Raw genomic sequence first — 17784 nt, 5'->3', positions numbered from 1 at the left:
GTTGTCTCACAAAGGGCCATCTAAGATAGGTCTTTTGATGTTGGACCCTTGGTAAGTAGTGAGGATAACCAGTGGCACTCTGAATGATTTGCATTAGTTTCAATATAGGGATATGTGTATTTGTAGCTTGTACACAACCAGGATTGTCACTGCCCTTGTGGGTTTTCAATGTACAGCCTATCACAAAGAGACCTATAAACTGCCACTGTGCTTATGAATCCTTTGCTGTTTTGAAAATAGTTTGACCTAAAGCAAATCTGTGAACTTTGTTTACGTTTGAATGTTTACATGTTCAACCATAAAATCATGCTAACTTCAGATTTAACTAATAGGTGTGTTCTCATTGTTGTTGATTATATCCACTCATAAAAATCTAATTTTGGTAGTTACTAGACGTTTGAACATTATGGTTGGTTTCCTGACAACATAACATCTGCTCACATTACTGAGATGGTATGGTTTACACCAGCTACTGCATAATTATAGTTATGCAAACAGAAGCGTGGGAGTTGACAGCTGCTACTTGAAACAAGGGTGTAGCTGAAAACTATCATTAAAGAAAATAGATTTTCATAGTGCCAGATTTTGTTTGTAAAACCACTTGTCAGCTACTAATGAGGAAGATGACAAACATGAATCATTCCGTAGGAAAAAACGTTTTAAAGTACTTTGTTACTGTAAAGCAGCCAAATGCATTATTTCTTCAGTAGCAGTTTCTTGATTGGTTTTAAGCCTAAAGTACAGTTTGGATAAGCCATTACAAAAATATTCATCATTTACCACCATGGTCTGTCCATCCCATTATTGTTTGCCTACTTGATAACATTGTTGAAGGGCAGTTTGTTGGTCTATTAGTATGGTATTTCATCATTATATGCCACTCATTAAAACAAGTGAACCACACACAGAACAGGATACCACATCAGAGTGTGTCCTTTACATATTATTGTTTTCGTTTCATGACTACTTCTCTTGGTCAGCCAATATTCTGTCAGTGCTGTTGACAATTACACTGGCCAGTGCAACTGGATGGAAAGTATTTTCCAATGACACTTGATAATAATCCATGTAACGCAATAAAAACTTCAAAGAGCACAACATAAAAATACCTATGAAACATGCACCTGCCTCCACCGTTTTTAATTAAAGCAAAATAATGTATTGAATATGATACTTGGAGAAGTCAACATTTTCATATTTGGTTATTGGAGTTAGAAATTAATTTTAGAAACAATTGCATACACATTTTTCCCCTCACTTAATAAATTAAATTATTGATAAGCAACCACAAATGTATCTTATTAAAAAGGTGCACGCTACATGTTTTGACATTTAAAATTTGTATCTGATTGTAGCAGTCTGTTGTAGTGTTAGTTAAGATAAGATTGAGCCAAATTGCAGGGAGATTTATTCTCTCAGCAAGTTAGCTGAAGTAATTCTGTGCTATTTACAAGGGGTATAGGCAAAGAGGATGCATCTAAGTTTTAGATTTTCAACATTTGATTCATTTCTTGTTCTGAGATAGCTTGTTATGAAGGATTGTTTTAAATTCTAGGCTTATTGTGCCAGTGTCATTATTTTTTAGTTCTATTTCTTGATACCAGAAACTACTAAACAAAAGAGTAATGATACCTTGTATCTTTCCAAATGGTAAGGAGACATTTCTGATTTGTGATTCAAGCAAAGAGCAGAACATTGATAGCTATAGTTTAAATACTCTGATACATGAACAGTATTTCAACAAAAATATCCCATTGCAACAGAAGGAGGAAGTTAAGTGGAAGGGTTGCTATATGTTATAGATTGTGAAAATCGGTACAATAAGGGTATGTAATTGAAATAATTTTATTGTATTGTTTCTTTGCACTCTTAAGTACTGCATATATAAAAATAGGTTTAAAAAGAGACCCAGAATTAGAACTTAAATTGTTTGCCGCGTCATTGAGACAGACACGGCATAGAAGTTGACAGTCATGTGAAAATGGTGGGGTAGAAAAATAGACCTTTTGAATATATTATTATTGATAACACCAATGTTCAAAAGATAGAGACCAGACAATGGTGTTAGTGAATACTAAGTGAAAAAATAAATAGTTCAACAACACACAAAGTTAGACACAGGCTACAGGAGGGAATGTATTCCTAGGAAATATATGAATATTTCGGTTAGCACAGTGTACAATGTAAAAGACGTTTTTACAGCTGAAGAAAGAATCTGGTCTGGTAAATGAGTATAAAGTTCCAAAAGATTTTGAAGGTACTCGTATGAGAAATAGACTGTTCAGGGCAGTTAAAGGCTGAACATTTATGTAAGTATTTAATGACCACAGAAGGCATGTTTCTTGATGTTGTGTGTTCTTAGAATTCTCATCCTTCTGTATGTGGAAGCATAGGAGTCTAATGATGATAGAACAATTAGGATGTTGAAGGTATGTTGTTTTAGATTGGCTTTCCATGAGACATGGAAAAACATTAGCGTATTAATGATATTCCAGTTGATTTCATATAGGCTTGAAGTGAGAAACTTATTAAACGAAATGAGCAGTGAGCCATTAAAATTGTACACACATTTTTATTTCTTAAAGTAATTTATCTGTTTATAGAATTAAAATATTGCACATTGTATTTTCAGAACACCACAGCCTAAAATTATAACTTTGGAGAAAGGCTCTGATGGATTGGGGTTTAGTATTGTAGGAGGCTATGGAAGTCCACAAGGAGACCTGCCAATTTATGTCAAGACAATTTTTTCCAAGGTATTTTTTCTTTATACCTAAATACATTATAGAAACTCATACAGATTAACAGTAATTGACATTAAATTGTGTTCTTGTCGAAAAACAACCAACATACAATTGTATAGGCTTTTGAGCGTGAGATACACATTTTACAAAATGTAAAGAAAAGAAGCATGTAGATGTTGCTATTAACCAAAGAGTGTTTTTTTTTTTATTCTTCTCCTTGTGATAGTGGAAATACAAAATCTCTTCAGTGATGTCACTTCAAATTACTTTCCTTACCAATTGACAAACCAGTCAAATAAATACTCATACTAAAGATTATTGGACAGGCACTTCATTCTATCATTCATTGCTTTCATCTAAGCGAACCATATGAACCTCGTGTGGTTACTCCTGTTCATTGTGCATATGAATCTGAACACTCATGTCTAGCCCAGATTGTGGAGGATTCTGCTGCTATCTTAGATAGCAAAGTAAATCTAATAAGATCATTTTCCATCATTTGTGTACCATCATGCAAAATGCCACAATAGCATTCACTGTTAATGTTATTCTGTTTAATAATTGTCTGCAAGTGTGGTTTTAGTGCACTGTATTGGCATGAAACGAGCTCAAGGAAAAAATAAATCTTTCAACTCCTTCCAGTTTTTTTCAGAAGTTATTTCTTAGTAACAGTTTTTGAATGTACAGCAACAATATAGTACAAAATGTATTTTTAGAGTTAATATAATATAACCAGCACTGAATAGTGTCACTGTGTTTTGGTTCACAAACGGCTGAAAATTGCAGCCTTTTCAACACGTTACAGTTTGGAGGAAATAATAAAATGTTCCTGTTTGGATGATTTTCAATTTACATGAGTAGAATGAGGAATTCTAGACTGACTCCCAATCCCAGTGCAAGAGGCTTTCAGTTCCACAGTTTGTGGCTGTTTTTCCTTTTTTAGGATCCTCATTCAAGTGTCTAATTCAAGGGGATAGCAACATTGTTGCCTATAGTACCCCTTCATCAGATTCAATTCATTCCTAAAATTGAGATCCAATATCAGCAAGAATGTTAATAACTTGTTGTAATAATAGGTGTGTAAGTTGCACTTCACAACAATACACAAGAATTGTGTTAAGGTAAGTGAATGATTATGAAGTTAGTTACATCACATAGTGAAGTAAAGAATGGAAAAGAAAATAAGCAGAGTTCAAAAAGCTGTGAACCATACTGGGAATGAAAATGTCTAATAATATTTGTACAATAAGGCTTACTCAACCTGGCAATTACTGTTTTTAGGGTCGAGTATGCAAGTGCATGAGCTAGCGCATGCGTCTCGCTTGTGGGGAACTGTTGTGTTCAGTAAAGGACTTGGAGCCCACCTGTCGCTCAACATTTGTTGGTGTACATGGCACTCTTCTTTACAGCCTCCTAATTCACGAAGGCATGCCTGGCATAATTTCTGGTTCTCTTTGTAGAGCAGGGATCAAGCCCGAATTGATTTCAACCTAATTAGTACCCGTCTGCTGCTCCCGATGTGATCGAAGTACTATTTTGTTCTTTTTAACTTGCAGTGCCCTGCAAACAGGCTTGTGACTGGCAAAAATGTGCTGAGCAGGACAAACAAAATTGCACAGTTTTATTTCTCAAAACAAACTTTCTTTTATTTTGGTACGTCGTCTTTTCTCAGTTTCCACTCATGTTTTATTTAGTTTTTGCTCATGGTGCGCTGTTGTCTAAAGATGACAATGAGCTTGTTCAAAATATGCAAGACCTGTTGCATTGCAAATGTGATGCTATGTGATAGTTTTACCACTAGGGAGCCTTTTCTGGAGGTGCTCCATAGGAACATTCAGAAAGTATCTATAAAATGTGTTTATTTTAATTTTGTTTGTACAAGGACAGAAAATAACATTAATGATTAATGAAGATACAGGATACATTTCACCAGTGTCCTAGTAAAACAATACAGTTTCAAACAAAAAAATTACTCAATGCGTTCCCTAGCATGAACACCACCAGTTCTTTCCTGGATCTGAAATTAGCGCTATTGTTTTTAACACAGAGTTATCCATCGATTTACTCTTCACAGTTGTGCCCGTTTCCCTTCATCATACACCTACTAATGGCATTTCATTTGTCTTCATCAGGGAGTGAGGTTAGAGATAAGGACATCTTGTTACAGATGCGAGTAATGCATCGATCATGTTCCCTCATACCTCCAAATCCTCTGCAACTCTAGTTTCTTCTAGGCACTTTGAGATGCCCTCCTTGGCCAATGCCAACTTCTTAATGTCCCTCACCTTTTTCCTGCTTCTTCACTAGGCCCATGTGAGGTCAGCCAACCAACCCCTTTTTACCAATACCAGTGGCAATTTTAGAAATTTGTATTGCATTTTTTCTATTTTTCGGCCTGACGGTGCCCAGTAAGCAGCTCTCTGGAGAGCGCTCGCAAGGGACCCAGGTAATTCTACTTAGTTTCTCAGACACATTTTTCCAGTAATCTACAACTTTAGTCCAGGTCCATGAAAGCTGGTAGAAGGACGCACCATCTTCTCTGCACCTCAAAATCAGATAATCTGCGATGCACATAATTGTATGTGTAATGCATTATTAGAACATTGGAATGCTGGGGGCTCCATTGAAAACAATGGAGTGCTGCACGCTTTTACTGGCCGGTAAAAGCCCGCAGCGCCAACATTCCAATGTTCGCTTTGTTCACAGCAACAGCTGTGAACAAAGCCTCACGGAGCCCGAGGGGATTTTAATCCCCTTGGGCTCCGTGAACATATATTTTTTTAATAGAACATTCTGCCCTGTGTGGCAGAATGTTCTAATAGCCTTAGAACCCGCCGTAGCGGGCTCTACCGGCTATTAAAGTCCCTCTCCCTTGTTAAATGCCCTCGCCTTCGTCTCGGGCATTTAACTCGGGGAGCGGGCCTTTAATAGCCGGTAGAGCCCGCTACGGCGGGTTCTAAGGCTATATTAGACACCTCACTTACCAGGCTAATCACGTTCCAAAGTAAGTCCGTGAATTGGTCCCCATTGTTCCTCTATCAGCCACTCCGACTCCTGAATTCTCATTTATGTCTGTCTGTCTGTCTTAAGAGCATTATGTAGCAGTCACAAGATGACAATGTGATGGTGTGTCAGGATAGCATCCATTATAATAGTGGCAGGAGGTTTATCAGGAAAAGCAGTCCATATCTTCCTGATGGTAGCTGCCAGTTTAGCTAATTGAAGGAACTTTCCGGGACCTAACTCAAATCTTGCCTCTGCTTATTGAAAAGTCATGAAAACCTCTCCAGGGTATAGGTTTCTTAATGTACACTAGCCCTCCCTTCTTGCCAGTATGCTACCAACATGTCTGTAGCTATGTGCTAAAGTGGCTTGAGAGCCCAAATGTCTACAGTCCGATAAAGGAGGGGCTGCCTCAAAACACTCTTTACTGGAGGCTCCTGTACCTTATTCATTTGGTGCATTGTGTATGTATAGTCCCCACGAATATGCTCACCTCTTATGAGAAGTTCCAGTAATGGAATGTCTCCTTGTGTTCCCTTAAGCATTCACTTTTACCAGTTGTCATCCGTTGTCATCCATTGGGTTGCATGTTTAATCTGCACTGCTTAATAGTAAGGCTCTTATGTTTGGTAACCCCAGGCTACCTTCAATTTGATTACGTTGCAGTGTAGTCAGTCACTTTGCTACGTTCGCCTGCCAAAACTAGCGAAATCAGCATAGCATTCAATTTCATAAATGTGGAGGAAGGTACCGGGCATAGGGAATTTTGTAAGGTGTACATGCATTGCAGGAGGGTATCCTCCCAATGATAGATAATAGTAGTGTGTTCCAAAGGTATATTGAAGACTGCTGACCCGTTATTACTTGTCCTATGTTGTAATCATATTGCAGATCCTCTGTTGTGTTCAAGTATATTCCTAGACAGTGTTCCCTCTAATTTTTTTCCACTGTGTGCGGCAGTGTGCGGTCTCTGTGCGCTGCAGCCAAGGATACGTGCGCCAAGAAATTGACCATTCACACCCGCGCATCGCATAACTAGCCAAGGTCTTTGGCATTAGCCTCTCCATACCACTAAAGCAAAAAAGGGATATCATTGCTCCATGCAATAGGGCATCGAGGCAGTTTTGTGACCTGGTTGCACACCCCAAGGACATGACCTGTTAAGTGCCACCTACACCCAAGTTAGAGAAAACAGAAATCAGGAGGTTGAACCATTATGAAACTTTAATGAATACTCTCAGAGTGCTGCAGAGGACCCCGCACATCAAATACACCCAGTTGTACAACTGGTTAACATTTACAGTTTGATGAACACACTGCTGATGAATGCCATGATGCCCCTGCCAAGATACAGGCTGAGAAATGTTCCTACCCCACCCACACACGGACTGTAGGAGAAGCCGCATCAGAGTTTAGACAAGTCAGGTGCCAACGTTAGATGTGTGACATGTTTGTTTTTCTCGCCGGTCCTTGCCATTTTTCCAGTGCTGATAAACTCGGTCTAAATCAACTTTCCCGTTTGAGAGGTAAGCCTTTGTCCTAATCAGCATATCTAGGTGACTCTCCTCTAGTCTGTTTCTTAATTTGGGCTTGATTGAGTTCATGAGGCTGAATCCTCGTTCGCAGTCTGCACTTGAAGCCTGGAAAGTTGCACAGATATCAACAAGCTGAGATACAACACTATACTGTGCAGCATTCCGCAGAGTGAAATTCACCATGTCTTGAAAGGTCCTAAACAATCCGTTTTTATATGCGCTGCCACCACATATTTATAATCTCTGTACTGCCGAACAACATCACCAGGGGTGTCACAATCACCCAGGACCAAGACCTTCTTATACTTCTCAACAAGTCTTTGCACATTCTCAGTCCCAAAATCAAACTGTGATTGTGTTGTTACTGTATGGAAATCAAAGCTTGTCCATTCCTTCACTTCATCTTCTGGGAACCTTCTTTCCATGTTCTCACAAAGAAGTTTAATGAAAGATAACATCGGCTGACTATCATACTCTCGGTCCTCTCTGCACAAAGCCATCAGATCTCTTACTGTGTCACTCCAAAAGACAGTGTCGCCCAAGTACTGTTGCTTTATTTGGGTAATTTTTGCTCTTGCATACTGTGCAGCTTCAACGGTGGTCAAAGAGCTTTTCTGAAACAACTTGCACAAAGATCCAAGTTCACCCAGAATGTCATTTAGTGCTGCAAAGGAAATATGGTAGTTTGAATCCGATAGTTTTTTGTAGCAATATTTAGCAATTGGGTCATTCTCCTCAACTCTTTCATGATCAAAGTATTTGAGAGCAACCTCCTAATTACGCAAGAGTGCACCAACAGCAAAATGCCTTGAAAGCCACTGCACCTCATTGAGTGGCCGAAAGGAGACCGCTTCACATTCAGTGACCAAAGCAATTTCGTCCAGCTTGGACTTTCTTAAAGGTGAGCGGGAGAACACAGTGTAAACAGTCCTCAGTAATGTTTCCATTTCCCTGATCATCGGCACTTTTTTCCAGGCATCATCAACTCCCAAATCTTCTCTGTGCGCAACACAGTGCTGCTCAACTAGATGAGGAATGGATTGTTTGACGCGGGTAGCAACACCATTGTTCTCTCCCAGTATCACTGATGCACCATCTGATGTAAACATGACCATTTTCATAAGTTCCAGCTTATTGGCAGTGTAGAACTCTTTTACAGCTGTAGTGATAGCCTTTGCATTGCATGCACTCAGAGTTACAATTCCCCCAAACAGTGTTTTGTGCTCTGTTGATGTTACAGATCGGAACTTGAAGTAGAGGCCTCAAGTTATCTGCTCAGCCACTCGCTATGACTAATCGGATTTATAAGGGTGAGCCATTTTTAGGCCTACTGGCTCGTTCTGGCAAGCGGACAAAAAAAAGTGTTCTGTCCATTCAGACGGTAAATGAGCAATGAAGGTGCCTTTACGTCTTGTTGTTGTCTTGTCACATTTGCTGTGCATGATGCAGGGAGCGACGTTGCAAGAACGTTGCAATGTGCGCGCTTGCCAAAGGGGCCTGCACGACGGGGGAAGGAAAGGTGCGCGCGCGCCTTACAGGGAACATTGCCCGTGGCCTTTAAACGCTGTTTTCATTGACTTCAATCCAGATTCCAATATGAGCATTTTCTGCAATAGTAGAGCACGACTATCGCTCTAAAAGGCTTATTTGAGCTGAGAAAGTGATAATGCATATAAACAACTATGAAGTACGACAATGATGGAAAAGTTGATAACAGCACATTTTCTACTGTTCTGAAGCATTTCCTAGCTCATTAACCATTAATTTTCAACATAAATATCACTTGCTCGCATGTATGCTAAAGTACGCAAAATTATGTTTAAAACACTCCCCGCGGCCTTTAAACGCTGTTTTCATTGACTTCAATCCAGATTCAAATATGAGCATTATCTGCCTTAGGGGAGCACGTATTTCGCTCTAAAAGGCTTATTTAGGCTTAGAAAGTGATAACGCATATAAACTACCACAAAGTACAGGAATGGTGGAACAACGTGCGCCCTTGCCAAAGGGGCCTGCGCGATGGGGGAAGGAAAGGGAACATTGTTCCTAGGTAGCTAAAATTATCTGTTTCCCATCTGAGCCTCAGGCCTGTCTACCCTCTAGGATCCTCACCAGCATCCCCAATGCAGATAAGATGATCTGCTGTTTGTGGATCCTGAGCCCTGCTATTGAGCCAAAGGTCTGCATTTAGGGACACCAAGTTAATCCCCAAACCTTCAAACTCTATTCTGACTGGTATTGCCGGAGACTTGAAGGCCCACGCAGATAGCAGTTGAGAGAGAGGACATCCTTGTCTAGTACCTGGCTGTGTATCCCAACTCTCTGCGACCAGTCGACCAGTTCTTGCCTAGCTGAGCTGTGGGGTCTGTGTGTAGCAGTCAGACCCAGTTACAACAGACTGGACCAAATCCCATACTTCGTAGAACAAGCAGTAAATTATCCCAGTCTACTGTGTTGAAGGCATAGGTCTACCAAGAAAATTGTGAGTTTGTCATCATCATCCTCTACAAAATGTGACACATAAGTTAGTCTACAAATATTCATCACAGTATTCCGGGCCAGAATTAGGCCACATTAGTCTTCATGTACCAGACCGCCCACCACCAGTCGCAGTCTATTGTCAAGGATTCTACAGAGGATTTTGATGTCTGTCGATAAGTTGATGTGTCTGTGAGGTCTCCTCCTGGCTTAGGCATCGTACAAACTATACCATTCTGCATGCTTTGAGGAAGTGCACCCAGGTCTCTGGCTTCCTTAAAGACCTCAAGCAGCATTTCACTCAAATGGGGGGGAGAGCTCCTGGTAGAATTCTACCAGGAAGCCGTTGCCTCCTGTTATCTTCCCCGCTGGAATTGCACGCAATGCCTCTCGCAACTCCTCAAGGATAATTTCACCATCTAGTTCTTAATGCTCTAGCTTAGCGACTGTCAGGAGTTCCAAACCTCCTAGATAAGCGGATGCCAGTTCCACCATCTCAGGCTCCAGATTTCTTTACAAGGCCTGAAGGCGTGCACTCTGTGTTTTATTAATTGTCATTTGTATTGTCACAATGGAGCCATCAGGGCGAGTCAATGCGCATATCAGTGAAATGTCCTTCTCTGTTTAAGTAAGTAAGCTAGCAATTTGCTAGATTTGTCATCCTGTCTATGAAACCTCCAGGCCCAGATGCCCCCAACATTCTCTCTGCTTTCAAAAGTTCTTGCCACCTTTCTGGAGTTAGACTGGCCTGCCGTTGCATAGCTCTTTATTTGTTCTCTTGATCTTTTAGATCTTGCTAAATTGCTCCTTTAATACCATACACTTTCCCAAGACTATCCAAATGGTCTCTCTGGCATGGGAGATGAGAACCTTTGGCCCCTCCATTTCTTCTTAACGTTTTTAGTCCCCACTTCTGTGAGGTGAGTCTCCTGGAGACTTCTGTCGCTTGAGGAATGCAAGTTCCCTATACATTTTTTGGAAGCTGTTTAACCTCCTCACATTCCATTTGACTATTTTGTATTGAGCAGACATTGCCAGGTGTAAACTATCCCACTCTCCAATTTTGAGCTGCATTTTGTTGTGATTACAATGAGGGCAGAGGACATTCTGTTTAATATGAAATACAATATAAAAACAGTTGTAGTACAAAAATTCTTATGGACTGTCACTCAACTTTCAACCCACAAACAAACCCCCCACCTTCCCACCCAGGATAAACACCTTGTAACAAATTCATTTCGGGCCTACCCATCAGTTTTAACTGAAAAAACAGTTTGATGCAGCGCCCCAACATAAATGAAAAAAGACATCCCCAAAGTGTAATTATCAGTCCTTTATCTGATATTAAATGGCTTGCATAGTACTAACCTATATTCATGATGCGCAGAGGACAACCACCTCCCAGGAACACCCAGACCCAAAAAGGTCAGTGATTGCCAATGAGAATGCCTATCGAAAGCACCATAACCAGACAGTACTCTAGGCAGCCCTGTAATAACCAAAATCATGGGCATGTAAGGGAAGGGCGCCTTTCTTTACTAAACTGTTTCACTCTAAAAGTAAATGCCTCACTCCTGTGCTCTAAATTGCAGTGTTATTGTTCTGTTTCCGCCAACCACTACATCAACTTTGTCATTCTATGGGGTTCATTTGGTTTCAGTTCCCCCCATCTCCAAAGGCCTTTCCGGGTGTCATCATGGAAACCAGTGCTATCATCATCCTCAACCACCAGCTTTCTAGGCCCTCCTGTTCCATTGATGTCTCTCTCCCCCCAAATGGGTTATCCAGATTGCACACTCGAGAGACCCCGGGCCACTTGGCTTATAACTGCTGCCCAGACGGCCCAGCAGCACTTTCCGGCTCTAGCCAATCCCAGACCTCTTCTGCTGAGGTAAGATTTTCCAGCATGAATGACAAACAGTTAGCAGAAGAATATCACATATTATCAACCAAGGAGCCAGGTGTGTTTTTTTTTTTTTTCCACTGAGTCAAAGGTTCATCTGAGATGCTGCATTCTCTGGGTTGTTTAATCTTGAAAAAACAAGATGACTGCTCCTTGGTATTTGAGATTTCCCATGTTCCCATGATGAGATCCCTGTCTCTCTAATTAGGGAATTTGCAAATTATGTCTCTCGGACCCGAGGAAAAGGGTGCCCGCCAGAGCACTAAGCACCTGTTTTATTATAAAACACTGTGAAAGTTTTTAGGCCTTTACAGCGTCTGTTTTCAGGGCTCTAGAAATGTTTCTGAGGTTTTGCTTTGAGAGATCTCCGAGAGCCTCACAAATCTCAGGTTACATCTTTGGGGCCTTTATTCTACACCCTCCACCGTATTTATACAGATGATGAGCCAAATCAGGGATGGAGCGAACAGTGTTTTTTAATTCACTGAGTTCTGACTTCAACTGATTTTTATTGTATTTTTTTATTTATTTTTTTAGTTTGGAGGCTCTTTGACCTTTTGCAGCTCTCTCTGTAGGAGGTTGACCTCCAAATAGATGGTGTCAGTCTTAGACTTCCACAAGCGCCCAGTTTTTTTGTATGGCCACCAGAATCTGAGCCCCCCCTGGGGCCCTCCAAGTTATAGAAGGCCCCCTCTACAGTCTGTGTACTCATGCCAGTTCTGTTGGACTCTTTGCATATTGATCCATTTTTGTTTTCTGTATCATTTTTATAACTTTGTCTTTTGGCATGCTGTATTAAAGTGTACCAAGGGAAAAAGGGGACAGATATGGATGGGGTAATTCCGAGGTTCACGAACAACTGTGGGTTCGCTTCTTTGCCCACAGTTCTGCCACCGCACCCCCAGCAGCATCTGCTTGGTGTGCTCCGAGTGTCGCCATGTTGGATCAGGCAGTCACAGGCCTGGTGGCACTCATCGAAAATTCAGAGCATCACTGTGATTTACAGCTGACATTGCGTCTCTCAAATATCATTGGATAAGCCTCAGCAAGGTCTCTTGTGTTGCCCCTTGCATGGACTTCATCCTTTAAGCTTGTGCCCCTCTCCGCCATTTTGGACTGCTTGGCCACCACACATGGCTTCACTGCCTTTAGCTCTATGTCGTCACTGCTGTGGAACCAGCAATGAGCACTGGATCCCTCCTGGGTAGTGCACAAGATGTCTTTTAGTGATTTCACCCAGGATTATGCTGGATTTATGTTGGGCCGAGGAGCCAGCAGCAACTATGTGCTATTGGCCATGGTGCTTGGCCACACCCCATTGGAGTAATTAGTTTATTTTTGTAATAATGTTTCTTCTTTGTATACAGCATGAATAAATAGTGCACATTTCCATAGTAAATAGTATGATGGATACACTGGAATACTTCATGCTTTTAAAGTACATTTATGAAAATACATTCAAAGTAGCAATCAAAGCATTATTAGCACCCTCGTATAGACTGCTGCCTGTTAGAGATGGTTGCTAGAGTACTCTGCAGAAAAGAGGAGAGGGATTCGAAGGATTATCAGCGGAAAACATTGTGACAATGATATCCACCTACACTTCTCCACCATAATATTTTCCTGCCAATCATTGTATGTTTGCATTCATCTTCTAATGCTTTTGTATATTCATACTGTAAATCTTGCTGTTTGATGGTTGTGGTGTTAAAAGAGCCATTAGCAAATGTGAACATGACAGTTTCACCAAGTAGGATGGATGTAGTGTTCTTCAGTGGCACAGAATTAGACAGTTATAGAGCATGTATTTGCTGGTCAAATGCTAGTGATTCATTTTCTGACCACAGACAACTCATCTTGTGAATCTCCCCAGATGCCAGATTGGACCTGGAATCTCTTGCAATAGCTCCTGCATGTTAAAAGGTGCCCACATCTTGCCACTCCGTCTGCCTCCCCACATGATAACACAGAGCTGGACAGAGGCACCACAAATGTGTGCTGCCTATGACATTAGACAAACTGTTTTGGAAAGCAAATTTTAAACACAATCTATGACAAAATAAAGTTAGATGATTTAGCAATGGAACTTCAGATGTATATTGGTTAAAGGTGCAAACTATGAATTGTAGTCTTTGAAGGTACAGTCAGAGTTGAAGGTACAGTCAGATTTGAAGGTACAGTCAGATAACTCGGTGTCTTAACTGGCAGGTAATCTACAACCGATAGTGCATCTCTGTGACTGAAACAGAAGAGATTATAACTGAAATAAAATGTGTACGCAAGGCAATCAAGCATACATAGAAATTATCAAAAAATATTATAATCCCTATAATGGTATTTAGCCAGAGATGTGGACTAATGCCCTCTGTATTATATTGTAGTGTGCAAAGGTGGCAAGAGGAGTTCACTCTAGAGGCCATTCTGTGCACCCGTGGAAGACATGGGTTCAGTGAAGCTTGCACTCTCAGATATAACATGAGAATATATATACCAGCAGTCAGAGAAATTTGTTAAATAATGTGCCAAATAGTAGAAATGGTTTAGGAGATGAGTGTTTGTGTTTTTCCATACACGCATAGAGGGTGTCCAAAACTCGATTATTATTTGGGGTGGGTGACTACCCACCTCACTGAATAATCACAACCCTTGTCAGGGTAAACCCTCAAAGTCACTTAATTAACATAAAATGCTCAACTCCCTGGTCGCTACGGCATAAAATAGCCAGGCTTAACTTTGGGCAGTGTGTAACCTATGTTTGCAGTACCAAAACAGTAATAAAATCAAAATGCAAAGCAATAAAAATCCCAATTAGAAAAACTGTGCAAACGTTAATAAGCAAAATGACACCAAAATTACATCAGTTGCTTTCTGCGCAAACAGCGCAGATTAAGAGAGATACCTCTGTCATTTTTCATACTTTTTTCATTGTTTGTCAACTCTTTGTTGAGCTTTGCTCCCAGTGTGCTGCTCTGACCCGCATGTGGTTTACCTGTGGAGCCACAACCTCAAGGCTCACTGCAAGTCCACGCATCTGAAGGTAATTTGCGAGTGGGCGATGAAACTCCTGGTGGCGTGACAGAAGAACTCTCTGCACCAATCCCGGTCTCGAGGGGGATCTCAGGCCACTCTCTGAGTTGACCCCATGGACAATCGGCATCCCACTCTAAGTCATCTTCGTCGAAGTCAGGTAAGTCCAAGAAGCATAAGAAGTAGCTGAAGCATTCTCTGGATAGGTCCCTGGTTCCCAACTGATGCAAACACCAGTACCTCTATCCTTCCTGGCCCTGGTCCACCCAGTGCCGATCAACAGTGAACCTATTCTCTGTCCCAGCTCCAAGATGGCACAGCCTCGGCTCCGATCAACTTCATCACCAGTGCAATCCAGACCATGTCGAACTGCCCTGTACTTGCACCCCTGGACCGGTTCCAGAAGGAGTAAATGATGCAGAGGGTTATGGCTTCCTGAAGGACAAGCCTTACCACGAGGAAAACTGATATGAGGAGCTGGGTATGCCCAGTGGTCCCAGGCTGGCCTGATTTCTCCTCTGGGCCCAATACGGAAGAAGGCAGATCTTTTATGGTACTGATGCTCAGAGCAGTGGACGTCCTTGACCTACAGCTGCCCCCTGTCGAGGTCAAGGCCAATGTCTTGACAGAGGTGACTGGGGTAAACTCTACAGAGCTCTTGCTCCCCTTTAATTAAGCCCTCACTGACGTTCTCCTGGGGTCCTAAGCCAAACCCTTCAATGGTGCTCCTGTACACAGAATAATAGCTTGCCAACATTGCCTGGCTCGTGGAGACCCAGTCTTCCTTTAACAGCATCTTTTTTTCCAGAGAGCCTGGTAGTGCAAGTCTCGACTGCCAAGATAAATGTAAGTGCATTCCCTACTACCTCAATGGATAGGAAGCCCAAGAGGCTAGGAACCTTGGCATTGCTGTCGGTGAACACCACACCTCTTCGACTGATACACTCATCTCTTGTAGGATTCGGTTGTGCAGCTGCTACCCATGCTTCCCAAAGAGGACCATGCCATTTGAAAAAAGGCATTGTTTGATGGCTGGGACGCAGTGATGTTCACTACTTGGTGTGACCTGCACACCACAGAGTCCCTAGGCAAGACCATGGACTCTCTGGTGGCACTCTGCAACCATGCCGGGTTGAGGTCCACTGGCTTTTCAGGAGATGTTCAATTGTCACTGATAAACATGCTCTTTAACTGCTTCCTCCTATTCGTCAACAAGGCTGACACGGTGCTCAGCCCTTCAAGAAAGCTAAGTCACCTTTAGATCCTTTGGCCTTTCCTTGAGTGTCTGGCAACAGTCCTTTGGCCCCTTCTCTGGGCATGGCCAGGCTCCCATTGTTACGTAACTTAGCTTTATACTCCAAAAATACAAACTAACCCAGTAACACAAAGACTGAGTTCAGTGTGCTCTGTATGAGGAAGATGGATTTTGTTAACTGCATACCTGCACCCTGCCCCGGTACATGGGGGAGATGTGCACTATGGTAAACGAAACAGTCCCTCTCTCAGGGATGCAGTGCTATTCAGGAAGCACACCTTTCATACTTAGAAAGTCACACTCAAGCATTGGTACTAATAATGACACAATATATGTTAAAATAAAACCTCTAGTGCAGTATTCTACAAATTAGTAAATGCTCTATGACAACAGACCCTATGAAGCAAATTACTATTATTAGGTTTACTATGAGAGTGAACACAACCAATGTTTCTATCACCCATGTGTAACCAATCCATCAAAGACCTACAGGACATTCAAACAATTCTATCCCTTGACAATACTTTGTCTGCACCACCCAACTTTGACGAACTACTCATTCAACTTGACATCACACCCAATTTAGACATCAACAGTGGGCTCAAACCCAGTTCCTCGTTTATACCCACCTTGCCACCAGACAATCACATTGATGTTTTTTATAAAGCTGTCAGCACGGAGTTACACAACCTAGAGGACAAGAACAACACCTGTACCCACAGACCTTACAGAAATCTTAATCCCAATGAACTCCGAGCGCTTCACAAACTTTCTACCTGCCCAGACATAATCATCAGGGAGGCTGACAAAGGGGGTAACGTTGTCATTATGAATAGAACCGACTATATTGCAGAAATCAATAGACAACTCAATGACGCACAGGCCTATTCTGCGTTGCAGACCAACCCCCTTCTCGACATCACCAGCCGCATCGAGAAGAAGTTAACATCTTGGAAGAATCTCTGTCTCCTTACAGACTCAGAATATAAATTTTTGTACACTGAAACACCTAGGGCTCCTTGTATCTACATTCTACCCAAAGTCCACAAACCAGGTGGCTTTCCACCCGGGAGACCCATCATCTCGGGTATTGGATCCCCCACGGAACACATTTCTGAGTACATTGACTTCTTCTTACAACCCTTGGTACATAACCTACCCTCGTACATACAGGACACTAGGGACTTGCTGTGCCAACTCGAAGATATTGAATGGACGGAAGAATGTTTGTTTGTCTGTCTTGACGTTAGTTCTCTCTACACCTCCATTCCCTTGGAGAAGGGTCTAGAAATGCTCCAACTGACGCTTAGTGCCCGTGACGCCACTTTGTACGAACATACACTGATGCTTCTGGACCTCACTCGACTAGTGCTTGAGAATAATGTTTTCCTACATGATGGCAGATGGTTCCGTCAATGTCAGGGTGTAGCCATGGGAGCTAAATTTTCTCCATCCTACGCCAATCTTTACATGGGCCAATTTGAGAAAAAACATCTATGGTCCAACTGTCCTACACACATTACCGAACATATCCTTTACTGGGGGAGATACATTGATGATATTCTTACTATCTGGACTGGCAACATCCCTGACCTCAACCTACTTATAGAACACCTCAACACTAACGAGTTTAACCTAGTGTTCACTCACAAAGTGGACGCTACTCAAATTGAGTTCTTGGACTTACTGCTGTATATCACCAATAATAAGATCATGTCTAGACTTTACAGGAAACCCTCGGCGTGTAACTCCATATTACATGCGCAGAGTGCTCATCCTCTCACGCAGATCAGGGCCATTCCGTACGGTGAAATGGTCAGAATCAGACGCAACTGTACT

General features: G+C 41.8%; 1 protein-coding gene across 6 annotated transcripts in view; it reads left to right on the top strand.

The window, feature by feature from the left end:
* PATJ (PATJ crumbs cell polarity complex component) overlaps positions 1-17784 on the top strand; it is a 1201300-nt gene that overhangs the window by 1164367 nt on the left and 19149 nt on the right. For 5 of the 6 annotated variants that reach the window (XM_069232545.1, XM_069232547.1, XM_069232548.1 and 2 more), the window contains one exon: positions 2633-2756. The exons of the other annotated variant lie outside the window; for it this stretch is intronic. In XM_069232545.1, coding sequence (XP_069088646.1) covers positions 2633-2756 — 124 coding nt within the window. The remainder of the gene's footprint in view (positions 1-2632; positions 2757-17784) is intronic. 6 annotated transcript variants of the gene reach the window in all.

Source organism: Pleurodeles waltl, chromosome 4_2 (genome assembly GCF_031143425.1).
Source record: "Pleurodeles waltl isolate 20211129_DDA chromosome 4_2, aPleWal1.hap1.20221129, whole genome shotgun sequence".
Classification (NCBI taxonomy): domain Eukaryota; kingdom Metazoa; phylum Chordata; class Amphibia; order Caudata; family Salamandridae; genus Pleurodeles; species Pleurodeles waltl.
Note: the sequence above shows the minus strand (reverse complement) of the source record. Positions and strands in the feature narration are given on the sequence as shown.